At 37.9% G+C, this 19,979-nt stretch overlaps 1 protein-coding gene across 1 annotated transcript; it reads left to right on the top strand.

Annotated features, from left to right (window-relative positions):
- The first annotated feature begins 3,593 nt into the window (after positions 1–3,593).
- LOC103900835 (putative short-chain dehydrogenase/reductase family 42E member 2) lies at positions 3,594–17,049 on the top strand. The gene is made up of 11 exons (XM_009281608.1): positions 3,594–3,824; positions 6,449–6,544; positions 7,336–7,396; positions 9,244–9,362; positions 10,888–10,963; positions 12,215–12,297; positions 12,834–12,971; positions 14,224–14,289; positions 15,109–15,172; positions 15,515–15,588; positions 16,846–17,049. Exons 1-11 carry the CDS (start codon positions 3,594–3,596, stop codon positions 17,047–17,049), a joined length of 1,212 nt encoding a protein of 403 aa, XP_009279883.1.
- The last annotated feature ends 2,930 nt before the right edge of the window (positions 17,050–19,979 follow it).

Raw genomic sequence — 19,979 nt, 5'->3', positions numbered from 1 at the left:
TGGAGGAGTTCTGTAGTGGTCCAGGGATAGAATAGACGCTTTCTTTCTTGGATTAAATGGTAAAAGCTATCAGTGCTGTGGACAGCTCAAAACAGAGAATTTAGTATTCTTGGGGGTTTTACTCTGAGCTGGGTTTGTCACTCATCCGGCAATCTGAGAAGTGTAGATTAGCTTGACAGGTTCAAAGATTCTAGTCCTAATGCAGACTACAGGGACTTAAATACATATATGTTATGCTAAAATATATTTGTCTTGGTGTCAGTTTGAGTTCTTGTCAGCACATGAACATTAAATTACATTTAAATTGCAAAGTCACCTATGAACTTGAGATATTTCTAACATGCCAACATTTACAATTGTAGTCATTTATATTTAGATTTGGGAGTGTTTCTTTAGCATCTTAACTACTGCTTTGAGACCTAATTTTAGACACACCCATTTAAAAATGTTGGCTTTGATTTTTCATTGTTTAATTTGCAGAAGGATTTGTGTTTTAAAAGTGCTTTAAAATCTTAGGATCAGAGAACTTCTATAATGATTAATAATTTAATTCATTTTTCATTTTCAGTGCATTATTTAATAGTAAATCACCTTTTCCTGTTCTGTTGCATACCAGTTAGTTTGCTGCCTGTACTTCATTCATCTTGGAAGCCAGAGAACAACCCTTGTGCCTACAGTTAAGCCTCTTTGCAAATACGTAATTGGGTTGGGAACGAAGATAGAAAAGTCACGATGAAAGTGCTAAGTACCACTGCCAAACAAGATTTTTGTTTCTTCTCTTTATCCAAATTTGGATTGAAAACTGTAGGTAGGAGGAGAAAGTATTTCCATTCACTCTGCTGCTAGATGAGATGTATCCTACCAAAGTTTCTCACAACTGTGAGAGAGGTTCACTTTTAAACATTAGTGTTAAGAATCTCTTTCCTGTTTTTCTTTAGTAAAGAACCCTTTCTTTTCTCTGTACTTTTTAAAAACAGTGTGAGATGTTTTAGTAATCTAGTACAATTTATCTACAGAATGATGGTACCAATAGTATATTTGTGTTGTCTAGTGTCTTATCAATACTTTTACCAGGTAACAGTAAGAGATACCACACTATTTAGAAGGGTCTGATGTGGAGAAAATATTTCATTTTTTCCTGAAAAGGAACGTAAATTATGTACAAATTAAGCCCTGCCCTTTTTTGGCTCCTAGCCCAGCCACCAGCTACAAAGGAGCGGGAACAGCAAAAGGGCCTGAGCACACGTGAACATCTCTGTTTGTCTGAGAGTACCTGATGCCCTTGTGTTACTAATTGTCCAGCAAAGAGAAGTCTCACCATCTTACTTGGACAGGAAGGACTGGGATAACGCTGACATCCAGGATTCTGCCAAGGGTACTTACTACTTCTTTAGCTATTTTTAAAAACCTGAAATGTTTGACTCAGCTTTTTATGGGAAGTAATTTCTGCATTGCTAACATTTGAAATGACAGCAGGGGAGCTAAGAGCAACTAACACTGCATGCACTGCATAAGACGTAACTGTGCTCATCATGCAGCATGCATTAATAAATCAGAATAGCTCCTATAAATTTGAAGAAACAAGGAAGTTACTGATTCTGGAAATAAGTATTTTCTTACAGGAAGTTGTTTACATTCAAAATTTGATAATAATTTTCTAATTCCATGAAGCAGATTAATATATTAATGCCATTAGTGCTTTTTAAGAAAGAGAGTTCTAGCAAAATCTTCAAACTTTTTTATACAACCTCCAGCTTACTTAGAATATAAAGAGATATTAATGACAAGTATTCAAATGTATGCCATTTTTCAAATACATGTTTTTATGGCGTATGTGACAAGCTTGACCTTAGTTCTCCTTACAGCATATAAAAAGGTGCTTTTTCACAGAAGACAAGGCAAAAGAATTTTATATCACTTAAAACTACTGCGTAGCATAATCTAGAGATGCAGATTTAAATTTCCTTGATTGAACAGGAGAAGCATACTTGTTTTAGTTCTATTTTATTAGTTCTAATTTAGATTTTGTTTGGAAATGTGGATTATTTTTCATTTTTGAAATGTCAGGATATTTCTTAACATTAAGGAGCTCGTATTTTCCACTGTGTTATGCCACTCAGTTCATGGAATTTAGTGAGCTGACATTGGTGTTGGAACAGTATAACAGCATGGAGAATCCGGTACTTACTTCCCTGTGTCTGAAATCTAAAAAACAATGCATAAAATAATTTTTTATAATTTTGTTTGTGATGTTTTTCTTAACTAGGCAATGGCGAAAGTAGTCCGTAACTTTTGTGTACTGTGGGCTTGCATTTTCTGTTGCTTTTCTAGTATTTTTTGTCACTCTGGAAGTGATGCAGCTGCCAGTTACCAGCCATGCCCAGTTTCTGCATAATCTCTGCTGAACCCTGGTGTAAATGCCTGAGAGTAAACTATGCTTAACTATCTACGCCCAGCTGGTGGAAGATGATATACTCTCACGCGTGGGGATGTTGCTATGAGGACCCACTCCAACTATGAGAAAACCATAATAATCTGCAGGAATTGGGTCTATATTCCTATACTAGACTGGCAGGCACTCAGTTTGCTCCCACTTTACAGTGACTTAATTTAGATTTATTTATTCTGGATTTCTATTTGGGGACATAAGAGCCTAGATCCTAATGTGCAAACGCCATGCAAGGAATCAGGACGATAGGGGCTGTCTATGTGGGAAAATTAACTGGACTAATTTCTCGAAGTATATTGTGATCTGTAATACCAGTCACTTTAATTGCAGAATATGAGTAAATTTCTGAAGAGAAGTGATCATTGTAGAATGAACTCACTTTTAATACAGAACAAAAGCATAGAGATGGGTAACGCCTGTGGAATTGCTTATCACAGAATGATATTCTAATCAGTTTTCCCAAGTAGATGAACCTGCAGGCTTATCCCTTCTGTTCCTTGTCAGTTTAGCTATATATAAATGCCCTAATGAGAACAATATGGACAAAAGTTAGTAAGGACTGGACAGAAAACTAGAAGTATTTAGCGCGTAACCAGAAAAGTTTAAAATGGTAACAAATTTTTATCATTACTGAAGAACTGTGACCCAAATGTGAAATAAAGTGGATTTTAAAAGCAGAATCAATCCTTTCTTATATTCCTTATCTAATTTTTTTCCTGACTAGTAGGCTAACATCTATTTGGCATTAATATATCAGAAGTCAGTGAGTTTTCAAGGATAAAATGTTTGATATACCAAGCATTCAAAAATGTAATCATACCTGTTAAGGTTAGGTAATTATAATGTCTCTAAAATCCTGTAATTTCTCTTCATTTCTATATAACGTGAAACTTGTGGGTATGAAGAGAAGACTAAATCTTGGAATATAAAGGTATTCAGACTCATTACTCATTGTACATAGAAAAAACATCACCAAAATTATGAATTTATACGTTTTAAACGTATAAATATAAAAGGTAAAAAAAAAAAAAATAAAAATAGTATAGTCACAAAAGGAGCATTGTAACATGAAATTTACTGAAATTACCCAGATTTCAGAGTATTATGCAGGAATTTTCAAGAGATCTTCTACCTTGCAGTCGTGATGCAAGAAGGATCTACAGAAGAGCTCCACAGCAGCCAACCATGTGAGAGCAAACTAAACGAGCATGCTGGACCACTGGTTAACAGAAGCAGAAAGACAATGGTGACAGGAGGTGGAGGCTACCTGGGATACAATCTGGGATGTGCTCTTGTTAGGTCAGGAATTGCTGTTGTTCTGTTTGATGTACGGAAACCTAAATGGGAAATTCCAAATGGAGCAGATTTTTTCAAGGTATGTTGAAATTACGTATTTAACAGCTGTGAAATAAAGTTGTACTACTTTTATGCACGTTAGCAAGGCTTCCTCTTAAGGATTTTTGATGAAAGCATTTACTGAAAAGCCTTTAAGGACAATAAGAAGTCACGGTAAAATGTCCTCACATGCTGAACTAACTGATTAAGAGATAGCAAACAGGAGTCCAAGTGGTCAGTTCTCTCGATGTCACCAGTGAGGTTCTGAAGAGTTCTGTGTTGGGAGTGCCATTCAACACATTTGTAGCTCACCTAGGTGAAGGAGTGAACAATGAAGTGACAAAGTTTGCTGCTCAGGGAAATTATTTGGAGTAAAAAGGTGAGAGCAAGACAGGGCAATAAAGGTGATCACGAATGTAGAATGACTGCCGAGCAGAGAATGACTGAGGAAACTAGGACTTTTCAGTCTGGGAAAGAGATGACTTGGGAGCGGGGGAGTTCTACAAACTGTGAGTGGCATGGAGACAGATAGGGATTGACTGTTCACTGTCCTTTGCAGTACAAGAAGGAAGGGCCATCAGATGAAATGAGGAGTTAGTTCTACACAAACAAAAAGAGGTTGTTTTTTCATGCAGTGGGTAAAAGGCATGTACAAAGTCTTGCCAGAAATTTACTTCCATTGCAGATTACTAAATAGGTAAGCTAAATTAGGCTCAAGAAATCTTCTGAATGAAAATACTTGGAGACTGGAAGAGTGTTCTGGGGGAAAGTGTCACATATGCTTGCCCTGTTCCTGCTCTACCCATTTATGAGCACTGATTCCTTTTGATTCTTAACAATTCAAGGAATTTATTATGTCTACAAAAGAGGAGGAATGAAAGAGACCTCAAATATTTAACGGCTCACAGCCATCTGTGGAGGACAGCATGCCCCACTACTCCCTGATGTGGGGAGCACCAACTCCTCACCGCTGCTTCACCCACTCAGCTTTGGGGGTCTGGGTGCACAGGGGGGCACCAGCACTTTCTGCAAGGTCCTGTCATCTTGCACAAGTTCTAGCTAGACATAGGGCATGTATTCAGCTGATCTTGTCTGAGCATTTAGTGTAAGAACTCTTTTGACACCACCACTAGAACTAGAAAGTTTTTGGCAAAGCTGAAAGTGATCACCAGATCTTTGTCCCAGGGGCTATCGAGGTGATGCCAGATTTTCTCTTTCTAGCTACATCACCACGTGGGACAGGCGGTAAGGGAGGCAAAAGGGGATGCATGATACTGCTCTGCGTGGCTGTGCAGCGGGCAGAATACCAAGCTAAGCAGACCTTTAGTCTGACCCAGGATGGTTGTTCTTACGTTCAATTTCATAAACAGCTTTTACAGAATATGGAAGAGAGATAAAGTATTATTGAGGAACCATTCAAAAACCATGGGCTTGATGTGTTAACGATATAAATCCACATAACTTGATTTAAGTTGGTGGATTGATGGCAATTTACATCTTTTAAAGGAGACTCAAGAACTGACAAACTATCTTCTGAGAAAAGGTTTTTTTATAATTCAAATTTAAAAGAATAAATATTACAAAGTATAGGTGAATTACCTAGAAAATGGAACTAGTAAATAAAGTAGCAAGTCACTTCAGAGATCTGAGCCTTGATCAGTGATTTGGAGACTGCTAATACTGTTTATACTGGTTAGCTATTTTAGCATTTGATTGAAGGTAGGAAGTGTAAGTCAGCCATATTTGTGAAATACTTTGGCAACCTCAGAAGAAAAAAGTTGAGGTTAAAGACTGATTAGATTACCTCTTAATATTACCACCAGCCTTTTTTTGTGTGATTATTCTATCAATCTCATTACAGTAAATTAAATAATATCTAATATTTTGAAATATCATAATTCTGAAAAGAAAGGTATTATATTTTTATTGACATGTATGTGGAGTATTATTCATATAGTATTACCTGGTATACAAAAATGCAATATAATATTCTAAGCCCAGCATAGCATTTGATACTAGATATAGTGTGTGGGTATTTAATGCAGTATGGTGTTCAGTACTATATAGCATTTCATATAACGTGATTATAATACACTAATGTATACTAATACAATATGAAATGCATATAGTCTGTACTCTTTTGTTTTAATCTTGTACAAAACTATAATTAAATTTATCACGCAGTGCACCTAAAATAAAGCTTAGATGGGCAAAGAGACATTTGTCCAGATTGCACAAGTCAGATCTTAAGGTGCTAACAGAAAAGGAGTTATCTTATTTGGTGATTCCATGGCAAACAGCTGAACCCTTCCTGCTGTGATTTATTGTCCTTGGGGCTTGATTCTCCAGCCCTCAAGCATATGCTGCTCCCATTCAAGTCAAACAAGTTTTGCCAGCCTGCAGGCTGCAGGACTAAGTGTGAAAATACACATTATAATTGGGGCCAACAAGAGACATATTTGTTTTGCAACAAAATACTGACAAAATTCTTAGTCACGGATTTTTCCCCACGTTTATAATGTTTTATTTTAGGCTAGGTAAGTATTCTGAAAAACAGATCAGAATTACTTTAGATTTTCCTTAATAGCCATAGTTAACACTAATTCTATAGAGAATGGTAATGAGCTCTACCAGTCAAAAATCCTTTCTTTTCTCATTTTACAGGGTGATGTGAGGGATTATGATGCAGTGTTCAAAGCATGTGAAGGGGTTGACTGTGTTTTTCATGTGGCTGCATGTGGAATGTCAGGATTAGAACAAGCAAGTACAATTTTTCTAACATTTTCTTTCTTTATTCTTGTGAAAGCAAAAATTTGTCTGCATGTAGCAAAGAATGTAATTATATGATATATATGTCAGACAGAAGTTAGTTATAAAGGTCAAGTCATCCATACAGCCAACAAGGGAGGTATTCCTTAAATAATAAATGTCAAAGCATGAAACTAATGTACTACACAAAATACACTAGAAAAATGAGATCATAGATTTAAGATCTTTATAAGAAGGCACGTCCTTTTTCTCTAATCTGAAGAAGTGTGACAATATTGCTCTAGAACTAATGTTGATGTGTTTTCTTCTTGTGAACTCACAGTCATGAGGAAACAGACGGGCAACTCAGTATGGTTATGCTAAATAACGGTGATACTCACAGAGGGTGTTATCAAAAAACTCATGAAAATACTGATTTATTTCTAGCAACAGGACAGTCTGCCGCTGGAGCAAGAATTTGTGAAAGCTTTCAAGGAGCATAACCCCTGCCTGTAATTCCTGTTTCTATATCATGGATTAACTGGGGTGCAACAAAAAATTAAAGCATTGTAATTTCCTTTCAGATGCATTTTATCTTTCATTTTTCAACTTTATTTATTCATCCACTGAACAAGACAATAAAAACGAGAACCGCTAGGAATCGCTGTATGTCAGAAGGACAGAGAACTGTAACGCATACATCACAAAAAGGCCACAGCTGTTCTAGATCTGGCAATTGTAACAATTGTATTGTGAATGTGACTTATTCAATTAATTAGATATTGTGCAAACTCTATTTCTAGCTTCAAAAGAAAGACCAGATTGAATCCATAAATGTCGGAGGCACAAAAATAATAATTGATGGTATGTACCTAGATTTTCTCTTTGCGTCTGATCTAAACCATTAATTAAAAAAACTTCTAATTGGATGTTTCCTGTGTTGATTTGGCAGTAAAATGAGGCTCTTCTCTCCCTCCTTTCAGAGTATGATGTAAAGCTAGGTGTGCAGGTCCCATCAAAACTGGTAGATTTGCCACTGGTTTGAACTGGGGACAGGTTTTCAACCTGGACTTCATTCCTTGGCAGACCAACTTAAACTCTCCTCCATGTACTGGTTATTTTTTCCCTTTACTGTATGTAATGGAGAAGTGTTATCCTCTTTCCTCATAGAAATAACATAAGAGATATTGTACTGTTTGTTGTGTTGTAAACAATTTGGTGACGGGAGCCATAGAAGTGCTAAGTATATTTAGCTATTATTTTATCACGTTAATATAGAAAATCTTCTATCCTTTCTGTTCATCTGTCTAAATGTGATCCCTTTTTATTATATACTGATTTTTAACTACTGTCTCTGGAAAATGTTAGTAGATTTATTTCTGTATATTCAATTCCAGAAAGAACTTCTCAAAGTGTATTGTAAATACCAAAGCTACTTTCTCTTTGCTTTTCCCTCAAAAACCAAATGGCAAAAAAATCAAAAAGCAAAAGCAGTTTTAATTTAGACCTATTTTCATGCTGCCTGTCGGTTATTACTGAAAAAAGCAGGAATAATTAGAGCAAAATGATAGGAAAGTAAAACTCTAAATGAGTTGGAGGGAAGAGGTTGCCACATATTCCCTTCTTCTTACCCCGACCTCCAAACCCACAGAAACATGTCATGTCAAATTTCCATAGGCTCCCAACAAAGCAAGAGTCTGGGAGGAGCATGAACCTGTTAATCTACATTTTAATAATAGATTTTATTATTGTATTTTGTTCTAAATATTTACAACACAGTAGTTACATTCATTATTTCCAGAATGAGCCAACTGGACTCACTGCTCTGTAGATTCTAAAAATTCCTGACTTTGAATATTAATTCACTTAAACTTCAGAAGCATTGTTAAATCAAAAGGAAATTTATGTTATTCGAGTTTGCAATGACATATATGCAGCAGAATTTAGACATAATATCTTAACAGCCAACTGGAATCCATAATTAAGACTTTGTTCTGTAAATAATATTAATTTCATTTGTAGTTAAGGTACTACTGATTATACACTAACAGCGTATGTTTCCTGCTAACATGTCAGTTGTCACTTATGGACAGATTGACACAAAATGCAGTTTTGTCACACACCGGAGAGGGCTAGCGCATTTTCTTATACGACTTTACTCATGGATGCACAGGCATCCATGAAACTGTGGTGCAAGAAGCAGTACTGCTTGCTGCTCACTGCTGAAATAAGGGCAAAAATAACGGTCCGCAGGCAGGCTGTTCTCTACAGTGCTACCCCTACAGAAAGAAGCAGGGATTTTTCAGTGCTATTTGATCACAAGAAATGTTCATACTCATCTCTTTTTTATTGAATTTGTAAAATGAACATGTTTTAAGAAAAGTTTCTGAAGTAAAGGAGGAATTTTTTCGCCCTGCCAAGATAATTCCTCTATCCAGGTGATGACTACAATCCAGTGGTGATATGATAGTTGCAGGTACCTAATCATAAAATGTTTGGTGACCACAATATGTAATATTTACATAGCAGATATTTGGGATGAAAAATTCCAGCTGAATGAAAGATAATATGTTAAATGATAAGTTAATATTAAAAGATTACTTTTTCTATAGAAGTAATGTTTGTTTTCAAAAAGAGAAGCTGCCAGTTCGTATGTTGTTTCTCACTCTTTATTTTTGTTTTAAAATCATTTATTTTGTATACCATTGTAGTCTGCAAACAAAGAAATATCCCTAGACTGATATATACCAGTACAGTGAATGTGGTATTTGGAGGGAATCCTATTGAAGAAGGAGATGAAGAAACTGTGCCATATTTTCCACTGGAAAAGGTACTTTGTTCATGTGACGGCATGGCATTTACTGTGCTCTGAAGGATAGATTATGTGAAGGCTGTTCTGAGAGCAGAAGCTGTTTTACTATAGATCACATCAAATTCCATGAAATAATTTTTCGTTAATAAAAATTGACCTGTGATCAATGAAGAAATACTCAAATCATAGTGGCTTTAATCTGCTATAACTAGACAGGTTTGAGATGATAAAATACCTAAAAATGACTAAGAAAAGTGGAATGTGACATTTTACAAGAATATTTTAAGAGGAAGGACTTTCAGGGGACCATCTGCTATGTAAATGCTGACTATTATGGCCCCCATGAGCCTTTGCATTGAAGAATATTGTTAAATACCAAATTCTACATCTTTATTTGCACCCATTTTTCCAAGTTCCCAAACCTTGCTTTCTTGCTGCAGGCCAGGTGGTAGTTACAGTCACCTCAGGGCTGCTCTGAAATACCATTTCTTTCTTTGCTGTGATCATTTAGGAAATATTTTCTAGCTGAAACCTGAAGCTCAATGCATTCTGGCCACTCTTCCCATTTGTTCTTCCTGCTCCCAGCACGCTGCCTGCAGCTAAAAGCTATAATTTTAGAATGTACATCCTGTGTCCGGGAATCCTAACTAGGACTGACTACTACTCTGTTGGAGCCTCCTGAGATACTTCGTTGGATATGTCAGTTTGTGCACAGCCTGCACAGCGCCTCAGACTTCTCAGAAGGCATGTCAGGAATTTGCAATTAGTTGCATGTGTCTGAGCCCCAGTCATACGTTTTCCCTAATGGTGATCACATAATAGCAAGCAGCAGAGGGAGGTGGGGCATGGAGGGAGGTGGAGGAGGTGGATTAAGCCACCTGAGAGTGGAAAAATTTTCCATCGTGCGATTTTTAGGTATCTTTTTCAGTATAAAGTATGGCAATATAAAATTCAACAGATATATAAATAACCTCATGGGGATAAGTAATGACTAAACTGGCATGTGCTAACTGGGTCCAGAATCCTATTGTTTATGCTTGAGTGCGATTTTTAAAGTTAATAGTAAAAGATAGGGTTGGGAGAGAATTATTTATAACTTCCCAAATAGTTTAAGTAAGAAATGGAAACATTTTTAGGAAAGTCTGAATTTTTAATTTTGTATGAAACTTACTGTTTTAAAAAACTTTTTCCAATTCAAATTGGATGTTTTTTCAAAATAAAATTATGTGACCCACCAGAACATTTGGCTTGATATTAACTTTTTCAGTACATCCAGCACAAAAAGTAAGTTAAGTAAATACTAGTGGACTTAAATTTGCTCTGAAGCTAAACTTGTGCAACTAAAATGTAAGTCTGATAAGTTTCTTTGTCATAAACAAAGTATATATTTACTATATCTTGTTGTTATTTCTAGTTTGGTTTTACTCAGCTGATGTCTACAAGCTGGCTAGATTTAAATGTTATCAGACATAAACAGTAAGTTTGCCTTTACAAATGCAATAATGTGACTAAAATGTTGATCATATTCTGCGTTTCTTTATAGCAATTTAATCATTATTCTAGAACAAAGGCAATTGCAGACCAAATGGTTCTTGCTGCTAATGGAACTTTACTCGAAGGTACATATAAAACATTTGGGGTTTTCCTATGAGTAGTAGTGCTAATGGGGTATTCCATTCTCTGGTTACTCATTTATCAATATTATTGATACTTTATAATTGATATTATACTTTTTTATATACAGTATACTTTAACTGAAATAAGGATTTTTGTTTGTTTGTTTCTACTCCTCCCTTCGGTGGATGATTAATTTTTTATGTGTATACCCAGACAGACATGAGATTATATGCAAACGATAGATGGGAGAATTCAGAAAATTTAACCTTACTTCTTCAAATCACCTTAAAATTCTACCAGTTTTACAACAGATACAGGATTTGTGCTTTTATTTCCCATTCAGTCTATCACTTCGAGCGTCTCTGATAATGCCAATCTCTAAGCACTGTCCAACAGGTCACTCTCATAATCCCCAAAGCTTGCAGGCGTCTTGCAAGAATAATTGCAGTTTCTTAAACAGATCGGCAATATCAGGGTCATGTTGACTTCTGAAGTCACACATGCATGAATAGCTGTGGCTAAAAATCTATCTGTACATGGCAAGGGAAATATTTATCTTTGCTTTTACATGCGTATTTTGCTATTCATACTGATTTCTCTCAACTGAAAAGTTGGCAAACATAAATCAGATGGGGATTCAATTTTAGCATCCTTGATTAACTACTGAGCAAATGTCTACCACCTGTTACACTTGCCCACATAAAGGCGTAACTGTGCCCATTCTCAGGAGTCAGAGCAGTCTGCTTACTGCAGAGCTTAAAGTATTCATTTTGATTTAAAATATTCTAACTAATTTGAAAGCCTCTGTTTAAGAGACCTTTTCCATTCCTTTGTGGTGCCATTGAGCTGCAAGCAAGCAGGGTGTCTAAATATAGCAAATGGAATGATCTTCTTCCAGTATTGCATGTGTCTACAATGATGGACAAATATGTATGTTACAAACTTCTATCTGAAATAAATAGCAAAAGTCAATCAGGCAGGAGGCATATCTATAGGAAAGTTTGATTTATCCCGTCCCTATTCAAACTCTTCTGTGGTCAGAGAGATTCAGTTTTTCAGGCTGCTAAGCTAGGGTCTTTCACTACTATTGAATTCAATTTTATACAGAAATTAAAACAAGTTACTCGGAAGCCGGATCACATGGAATGGTCGGGCTGATCCTTTACTTTCACAATGTAAAATTCAGACCATGTATGTCAGCCATATGTTGATATCAAAGCTATCTGAAAACCGCGTTTTGTTCTCTCTCCAAGGAGGTGACAGGCTCCATACTTGTGTGCTTCGTCCACCAGGCATATATGGACCAGAAGAGCAGCGCCACCTGCCACGAGTAGCCGTATGTGTTATGTAGTCAGCTCTGGAGGACAGACTACAAGTAGTTGTAAGGGCATAACACAAGTGGAAGTATCTTGGTTACAGTTCTTAACAATTCCTCCAGGAAAACTTGTGAAAGCTTGGTGACAGGTCATGTGATGCAACATAACAAAATAGCACGATACGAGCATTGCAGAAACGGCAAGGATCAAGCTGTACTTTTAAGTGAGGAGAAAAAAAATGCAAGGCTGAAATGCCGTGGTAGAAGAACTAGGTTTGCATCCCTGATCATTTAATGTAAATATTGTCTTTTAAATATGCACTTTAATTTCAGCCAAACACTATAATGTCACCATATTTTACCACTGCGTATCAGCGCAACAGTCCTCGATTTATAAAACCACCAACTAGTTGGGTTTTTTTCTTGTGAGACATTTCTTGTGCTGTAATTGTACGCAAATACAGCAAATTCTAAGTATTCAGGCTGAGACCAAATGAATACGTTATACTGCATAATAAAGGAATAACGTAGTTATTTCATGTTTTCTGTTTCTACAGGTAAATATCCAGCGGAGACTATTTAACTTCAAGTTTGGGAATCACAAAGTTCAGATGAACTGGGTTCACATAGGAAATCTAGTACAAGCTCACTTACTAGCTGCTGAGGCTCTCACCTCTGAGAAGGGTTATGTAGCTGTAAGTAAACAATATAAACATTGTGTCCTAGTAGCTTTAGCTTGCAAATAGGTTTAATTTTTGATGTTTTGAGATCAAAGGTTCTCCAAAAGGTCGTGTGCTAAATTCTCAAAAATGTCACACGGACAGCACAAATGCAAATACATTCTGCTAATATTTTGATGCTGTTTTTTTCTGTTTTGAAAATATATCATTTCCTGTTTGATTGGAGGAAATAGTATTTTTAACCAGGTTAATATATTCACCATCATACAAATCTATATATTCTGTTATTCTTCTGAAAATAGATTTTTATTCTAGATGCGTAAAGTTTAGAGCAACCATTCTGAAGCATTCCAGTTTTATTTCCAGGGTTGAAAATTCCAAAAAGAGATGTACAAAATTAACGGACAATTTTAAAAGGTTTTTCTTTTTCTTCTGCTGGTCATAATTGCAACAACAATCTGAGGGACTGTGAAGCGTTACAGAACTGACAGTGTTGCAGCAGCTGGTACATTCACAGCTCCTGAAGGCTCCAGCTTCGTTTATATTGGTAGGAACATAGAGACAACAGGTACAGATAGGTCTGAACACCTCGCCGTGTGGTCTCAACTAGTTAAGTGTTTGAAAGCTATGCAGCTGTTTTAGAATGACATGATGCCCAAACTCCCGGGGTCTGCTTGGGTGCTCAGGTGTTCATAGTGCTCACAGTTGGATTGACTCCTCATCCAGAGCGTAGCTCTTACGGAAGTATTGCCTGCACATTTAGAAGGCTGGAAGATAAACTGGAAGCCAAAAGTGGATTCAGGCAGTGTGACACGTCCCACAGAATATATATACTGAATCTGTTTTAATCAGAAAATTAGCCAGAGTTGGAACTTGACCTCAAAAAGCTGTGTTTATTAAATGCTGTCAGTGTTGCCACCTTGACTGGACTCATGAAGATAACCTTGTCCCCTGCACACCACAAAGAACTTAATGCTCTAACAGCTGGGTTACTACATAGTGAGTTCAAGCTCTGATTTACATTACACCATGGTTAATCATGATTAGCTCTACTACCACCGTGGGGTTACCCAAAAGTATGAGACATGTTTGAGATCACAGTGAAGTCCAATGAAGGTAGTTTGTTGAGCTGATTTGTGTACATTCACTGTGTGCATGCTGGCGTGTTATTCACAAAATCACGAAAGATAGGTAGGTATGAGAGAGAAAGAAAATGCCATCCTATGTATAGTGTTTTTCTAATTGTTTTTCTCTGCTTCTTTAACAGAGTGGTCAGGCGTATTACATACATGATGGTGAAAACGTCATATTTTCTGAATGGATAGTCCCTTTAGTACGTATTGCACACACATTTAGTTCTAATGCACCGTATGGGCCCTATTCACATCATTAACTGAAAGACCATACTAACTAAATGAAGTTCAGTGCACATTAATTACTGAATTATTTAACATTAAAGTCAGTCCTGTTCTCCCTGCATATCCCAAAGTTCCACTGGCTTTAAGGGAAGTTTTGGATATCCACATCTGTGGAGCTTGGCCCTTACCGTTTTGGGAGAATTTAGCTGAGAGGTATAGAACCTGCTACAGAACAGTAGCATTTCGGTAAAGCAAGCTCACAGTGCACGAAAAGTTCTACTGTTAGCATCTGGCAGGCCTTTTATAACCGTTGTTTATTTCTTTGTTCTGCCATCAACTGCAGCACAAAAGGGAAAGCCATTTAGAATTGCACCTTAAAAGCTAAAAAGGCAACATTGTGGTTTCATAAATATCAGGCTGGGATTTTAGGAACATGCTGAAGTTTTGATCCTGCAATGCCAACACAGAAAAGACTTCCAGGAAAATGTCTGCGGTAGAGCGATGGGCCTGTATCTAAATGTAACGAAGTATTCCAGTCTGGGTCACCTACCCCTTGGAAATACCATTGTTTCCCCTTTACCATCCAATTGCACGTGAAGGGTGGGAGGCGAACACCGAAGCATGAGCAGTGGGTTTCAATTGCATTTCTTACTACCAGTATCGGTAGGAAGATTAACTGGAAAAAAGTTTAGATACATGTTTCATCAATATTCATTTTTCCGTTTTCATGCTTCATTGACACCCTCAATTTGGTACAAATTCTCTGTTATTCTTTCCTTTTATACCCCTTCTAGTTTGAAAAATTAGGCTACAGGAAACCCTGCATACATATTCCTGTTCTTCTGGTTCATATAGCAGGTAAAAATAATAAAATACATACTTAATTATTGTGCTATTTATTTTTTAATTTTTTTTTTATTCCTATAAAGCTACGTAATGGTTTTATAAAATTCAGGGACCCAAACTGTAGGAATTATATAACTTAACAGTATTCTAATTAATATAATAATTGTTTATGCCATTTGGCATTAATTATACCAGATAAACTGAGTCCATCACGTACTTTATAAATTAAAAACTGCCTTCTGCCACCTTAATTGCATCCTCTGATATCAGTAGGAATTACAGGATGTGCAATGTCAGTGTTAGCTTGGTTTATTGTTACCCAGTTGTCACATTAAATAACTTTCTGTTTCACAGCCACTGTGATGGAGTATCTGCACCTGATACTAAAGCCAGTTTTTAGCTTTACACCTTTCTTGACAAGGAATGAGGTAAATATATAAAAAGAGGGAATGTTTATATATTTCTGACCAAAATTCTCATGAAGTACGTGATACGCCCTTTGCATGCAGACAGGATTGTCTGCATTAGAGCTCTGTTTTTCTGCTCGGGGTGTAGTCCGTTCAGGGCTTACACAGTCATTTTGTAGCTTGATTTTTCCAAGCCATCCTGGCCACCCCTTATAAAATCATCAGAAATTGAACATTACTTGAAGATTAGATGATCTAGAGAAACATCCTAGAGGTGCAAGACAGAGCGACTGATATGGAGCTGGCACAAAGAGGAAAACGGGCACTGCATCCTCATTTCCAGTGAGCTGTCCTATGCTGTGGAACTGCTTGTTAAAGGAAGGTGGTCCAAGAGTACAGAGCAGGAGTCTCGGGTCAAAGTGGTAGCTGTTACCATAATGCCAGGCTAGCCAATAATTAGAAAGTCCACTAAAAATAATTCTAAATTGGAATGAAAAGTCAATTTTCTGGGGGAAAACAAAACAAAACAAAACCTTCTGGACAAATTCATTTTGAGCTAACTTATGTTTTTGTACAATATTATGATTTATAATATAAGCCAAAATGCTTTAACTAATCTACCATCTAGTCTCTTACTGTATTGTAGCATGTAACATAATAGGACACTGAAGGGACTGAATGGGCATCATTAACTTCTGCTGTAGCTTTTCAGTTATTCCACAATTTATCTATCTGTTTCTATACTGACTTCTACATTAGTTCCACATCTGAAGCAGAAATCATTGCGACTATGCAGCTTAAGCACTTCCACAGGTACCATGCGTTCAGAGATGGAGGAAGTAACTCTCCAAAAGTGCGTGTTTTCCACTCCTTAGATAGGCATTTCTGCAAAGTTGAGAAGCCACGCCGCTCTGCCCCAACACATTCATCCCGTTCCTTTGCGCGTTTCTCTGTACAGGAGAGCCACTTTGAGGGAAGTGCACCGCTCTGTTGCACGGGATTTCCATAGTTCTTTATCTCACATTCACAAGTGAGAAATCGGTGTCATAAACTCCTCCCAGTCCACAGAGCTTTGGCTCTTTACCTGTCAGCTACATCAACTCATTCTGTTAGCTCCGGACAGAATCCGACTCCAAAACGTATACATTCTTGCGTGTCTATCTTTGTTCATGTTTTTAATTCCATTGCAATATCATTGTTGACATACTTTCATCCAAGTTCTAGAAAATCAGATATTAAACAGTTACAGATATCCGTAACTGTCCTTTTGGATTTTAGGTGTGGAATGTTACTGTAACTCACACTTTCCGAATAGACAAGGCACGAAATCAACTTGGTTACAAACCCAAGAAATTCTCATTCGCTGACTCTGTGGATCATTATCTGAAAACAAGACCTACTTGCCAAGAAGATCACACGCTCCTTAAAATGGTGTTTGCTTTTGGCATTTTGTTAAGTTTGATCATTCTTTCTTTCTTCTAAAATCGAATAACTACCCACCTGTTCCAGAAAACCTAATTTTGTTTCTGCGTATTGACGATCTGGTCCTAGTACATCCCTCGGTCACTGTGGACATTATTATTATTATTATTATTATTATTATTATCTCTCTGATGTCATTTAAAAAACAAATCAAAACACCCACAAAGGTGAAAACCCAGGACACATCAGGAAATGTTCCCAAAGGACAATGCAGTGGCACAAAATCAAAGGAGTTCACCACTAACGGTTGCAGGAATAGTTTTAATGGATCTTCATTAATTGATTGCTTCACGCTGAGAATGATTTTCTAAAAATGATAATTCAGGAGGGTAAGAAATTGGAAGAAGTGGGACCATTGCAGGACTGCAGTGCTGTAACAAGTTCAGTAGCTCCAATGAAGAAAAGGTTGACTAAACAATTCCTGTGATGAAGCCGCTGCTACAGCTACTGTATGGTAGTATGAGGAATTACGAAGACCTGGGAAATAGTACAAGAAAATATGAAAAGTAAATATTTATAAATAACAGGTGGTGAGAGGACCGAAAGTCATATTTATGTAAAATAGTTTTATTGTTCAAGAGCTTTGTAAAAATTTAATAAATAACATTATGTGTGTTTGTAAATCAAATAATATCCTTTCAATGCAATAATAAACAGTAACTGAACCAAATACTGTTTTTAAGGAGTCTGCGGGAAGGGGGAGGGAGGGCACGTAAGACCTTGGAGTTCAGCAAGCTGTTACTGCTACCTTTCCTTGTAGCTGAAGGCAAGTCACGCTATCCGTAACCCTGTACCAGTGCTGGCACGCTCTGTTCCTTCGGCGAATTGCCATTTCAGGGTGAGCAGGCAAGCCAAGCACCAAGACCCGAGTGAGGATCCAACCTCTCTCTTTTCCCCCTTTGTAAGACTTACGTTAGTTGCTTCTTGGGTGGATTGTACTACGTGAGCTACGTGTGTACTACATGTACACATACCGTGTGTAGCCCAGATGAATTTTCATAAGGTTACCTGTCGTGAGGATCATCTCAGGGACCAGCTTTGCTCTCACTGGGGAGCAGCTGCTCCCTCTCTTGCACCCCACATGGATCAGGAGAGTGGGACTTGCCAGGGTGGGTCACAGAAGAGAGTGACGGAAAAGCTCTGCCACCTGATTATCTCCACTCTGTATTTATCTTGCCTTTGTGTTAGCATTTTACAGGATTTTTAAGACCAGTAAGTTTATGGACACTCTCTTGTTGTATCTTTAAATTTACAGGGTACACAGGAGAGCTAACAGCAACCCTACTGGAATAAAACGTTACAGGTAAAAGACAATACACAGTGACAGGAAAATGCGTGAGCAACCACAATTACCACTACAGCTTACGTGAGCGAAGATTTGTTTCACTCTATTTTTTTTTTCTGTTTTTTCTTCTTTAAATAAATAGTTCCGTGTGGAGCGAGAGCAGTAAAGCCTGGTCTCTTACGGATTTGCATTTGGAGATTGTCCTTGTCCGTACAAACTGAGCTCACACTGTACATCTTCCCTTAGCAGGGGCACTGCTCATCCCTTTCTCCTATTCCTCACTACCTATTGTCAGGAAACTTAAAGAACCTCAGTATATATGAGACCTTTATCCACTTAGGCAAGTTTGATTAAAACCGGTTAAGTTCACAATTTACCAATGCAGAGGCGTAGCTGACTGACAGACAAGCCCTGCAGGAGGTCCTGCGTAAGCCTTGTTTCCCTAGAAAAGACGACTAGAAAACCACAAGTATAAAGTTACTTCCCAGCATTTTAACTATGCAAACATTTACTTTGCTTTAAATTAGTTATTTATGAATCTTTCCTATAGTGCTTTTATTAGACTAATAGCTCAGGACTGCATCCTGGATTACACCAGCGCTTTTCAGAAGAGACGTCGGGCAGTTGACTGCAGCCCCATGAGAAGTGCAGGCTGCGGCCTTTTTTTGGATACTCCTCAGTAGGGACTAACCGAGGAATTCGCTGGCTTTGCGGTTGCAAGTCCCCGTGGAGTCGCGCCATTCCAGTCCTGCAATGCCGAACCTCTGATTTGTTATTTCAGGTAAGATGCTTTTTACATCACTGTTATAACAGTACCGATTAATACTAACTGGCTTCATTCAATTGATTTATCATTATTACAAATCCAGTATTTGAAGTTTTAAGACAACTTTCAGTATCGGTTTGGAAGAGCCAGCTGTCTCACTTCTGTCGGTCTTTACTGAGTCTTAGTTTAAGCTGGCTACTGTTCGAGTTGCTTACGCTCTAACATAATTGCAGTGTGTCTTTAAATGATTAAAATTTAATACGAACATTCAGCCATGGCACAGCTATAACGGAAGAGGTAAACATGTTCAAAGTTTAATTTTTGCCTGGGATGGGTAACTCTGAAACTCTGCAGCTCCTGACCCTTTTCGCATCCTCCCCGGCACGAGTGACCGCGGAGCTGAGCAGACACCCACTGCCGGCTCAGGAGGGCAGGGACCTTAGTGCCTGTTTGTTTAGGATTAAGTTTCCTGCTGGGGGGTTCCAGCTGTTTTGCAGGTGTTTCTGATGCTCTGCATCTCTCTGAGCCATGTCCTGCCACGACTATCCAACCGGTAATCGAGAGACGGTGTTTTTTTCCTGAACGACCTGTTCAACAGGTACCTCAGCGTGGACGGAGCCCTAGCCACCGACAGGATGCTTTCCTGCAGTGGTTGCAGCTGTATGAAGACACATGGAGGTAAGACCCACCAAGGGATGCTGTGGGCTCCCAGGGATGCCGTGGGATGCTGTGGGCTCCCGGGGATGCTGTGGGATGAGCAGAATCCCAGGGATGCTGTGGGATGAGCAACATTCCAGGAAGGCTGTGGGATTCCAAAGATGCTGCAAAATGAGTGGGGCCCAGGGGGGCTGCGGAACCCCAGGGGGGCTGCGGAACGAG

The sequence above is a fragment of the Aptenodytes forsteri genome, unplaced genomic scaffold (genome assembly GCF_000699145.1).
Source record: "Aptenodytes forsteri isolate BGI_AS27 unplaced genomic scaffold, ASM69914v1 Scaffold84, whole genome shotgun sequence".
Taxonomy (NCBI): Eukaryota; Metazoa; Chordata; class Aves; order Sphenisciformes; family Spheniscidae; genus Aptenodytes; species Aptenodytes forsteri.
Note: the sequence above shows the minus strand (reverse complement) of the source record. Positions and strands in the feature narration are given on the sequence as shown.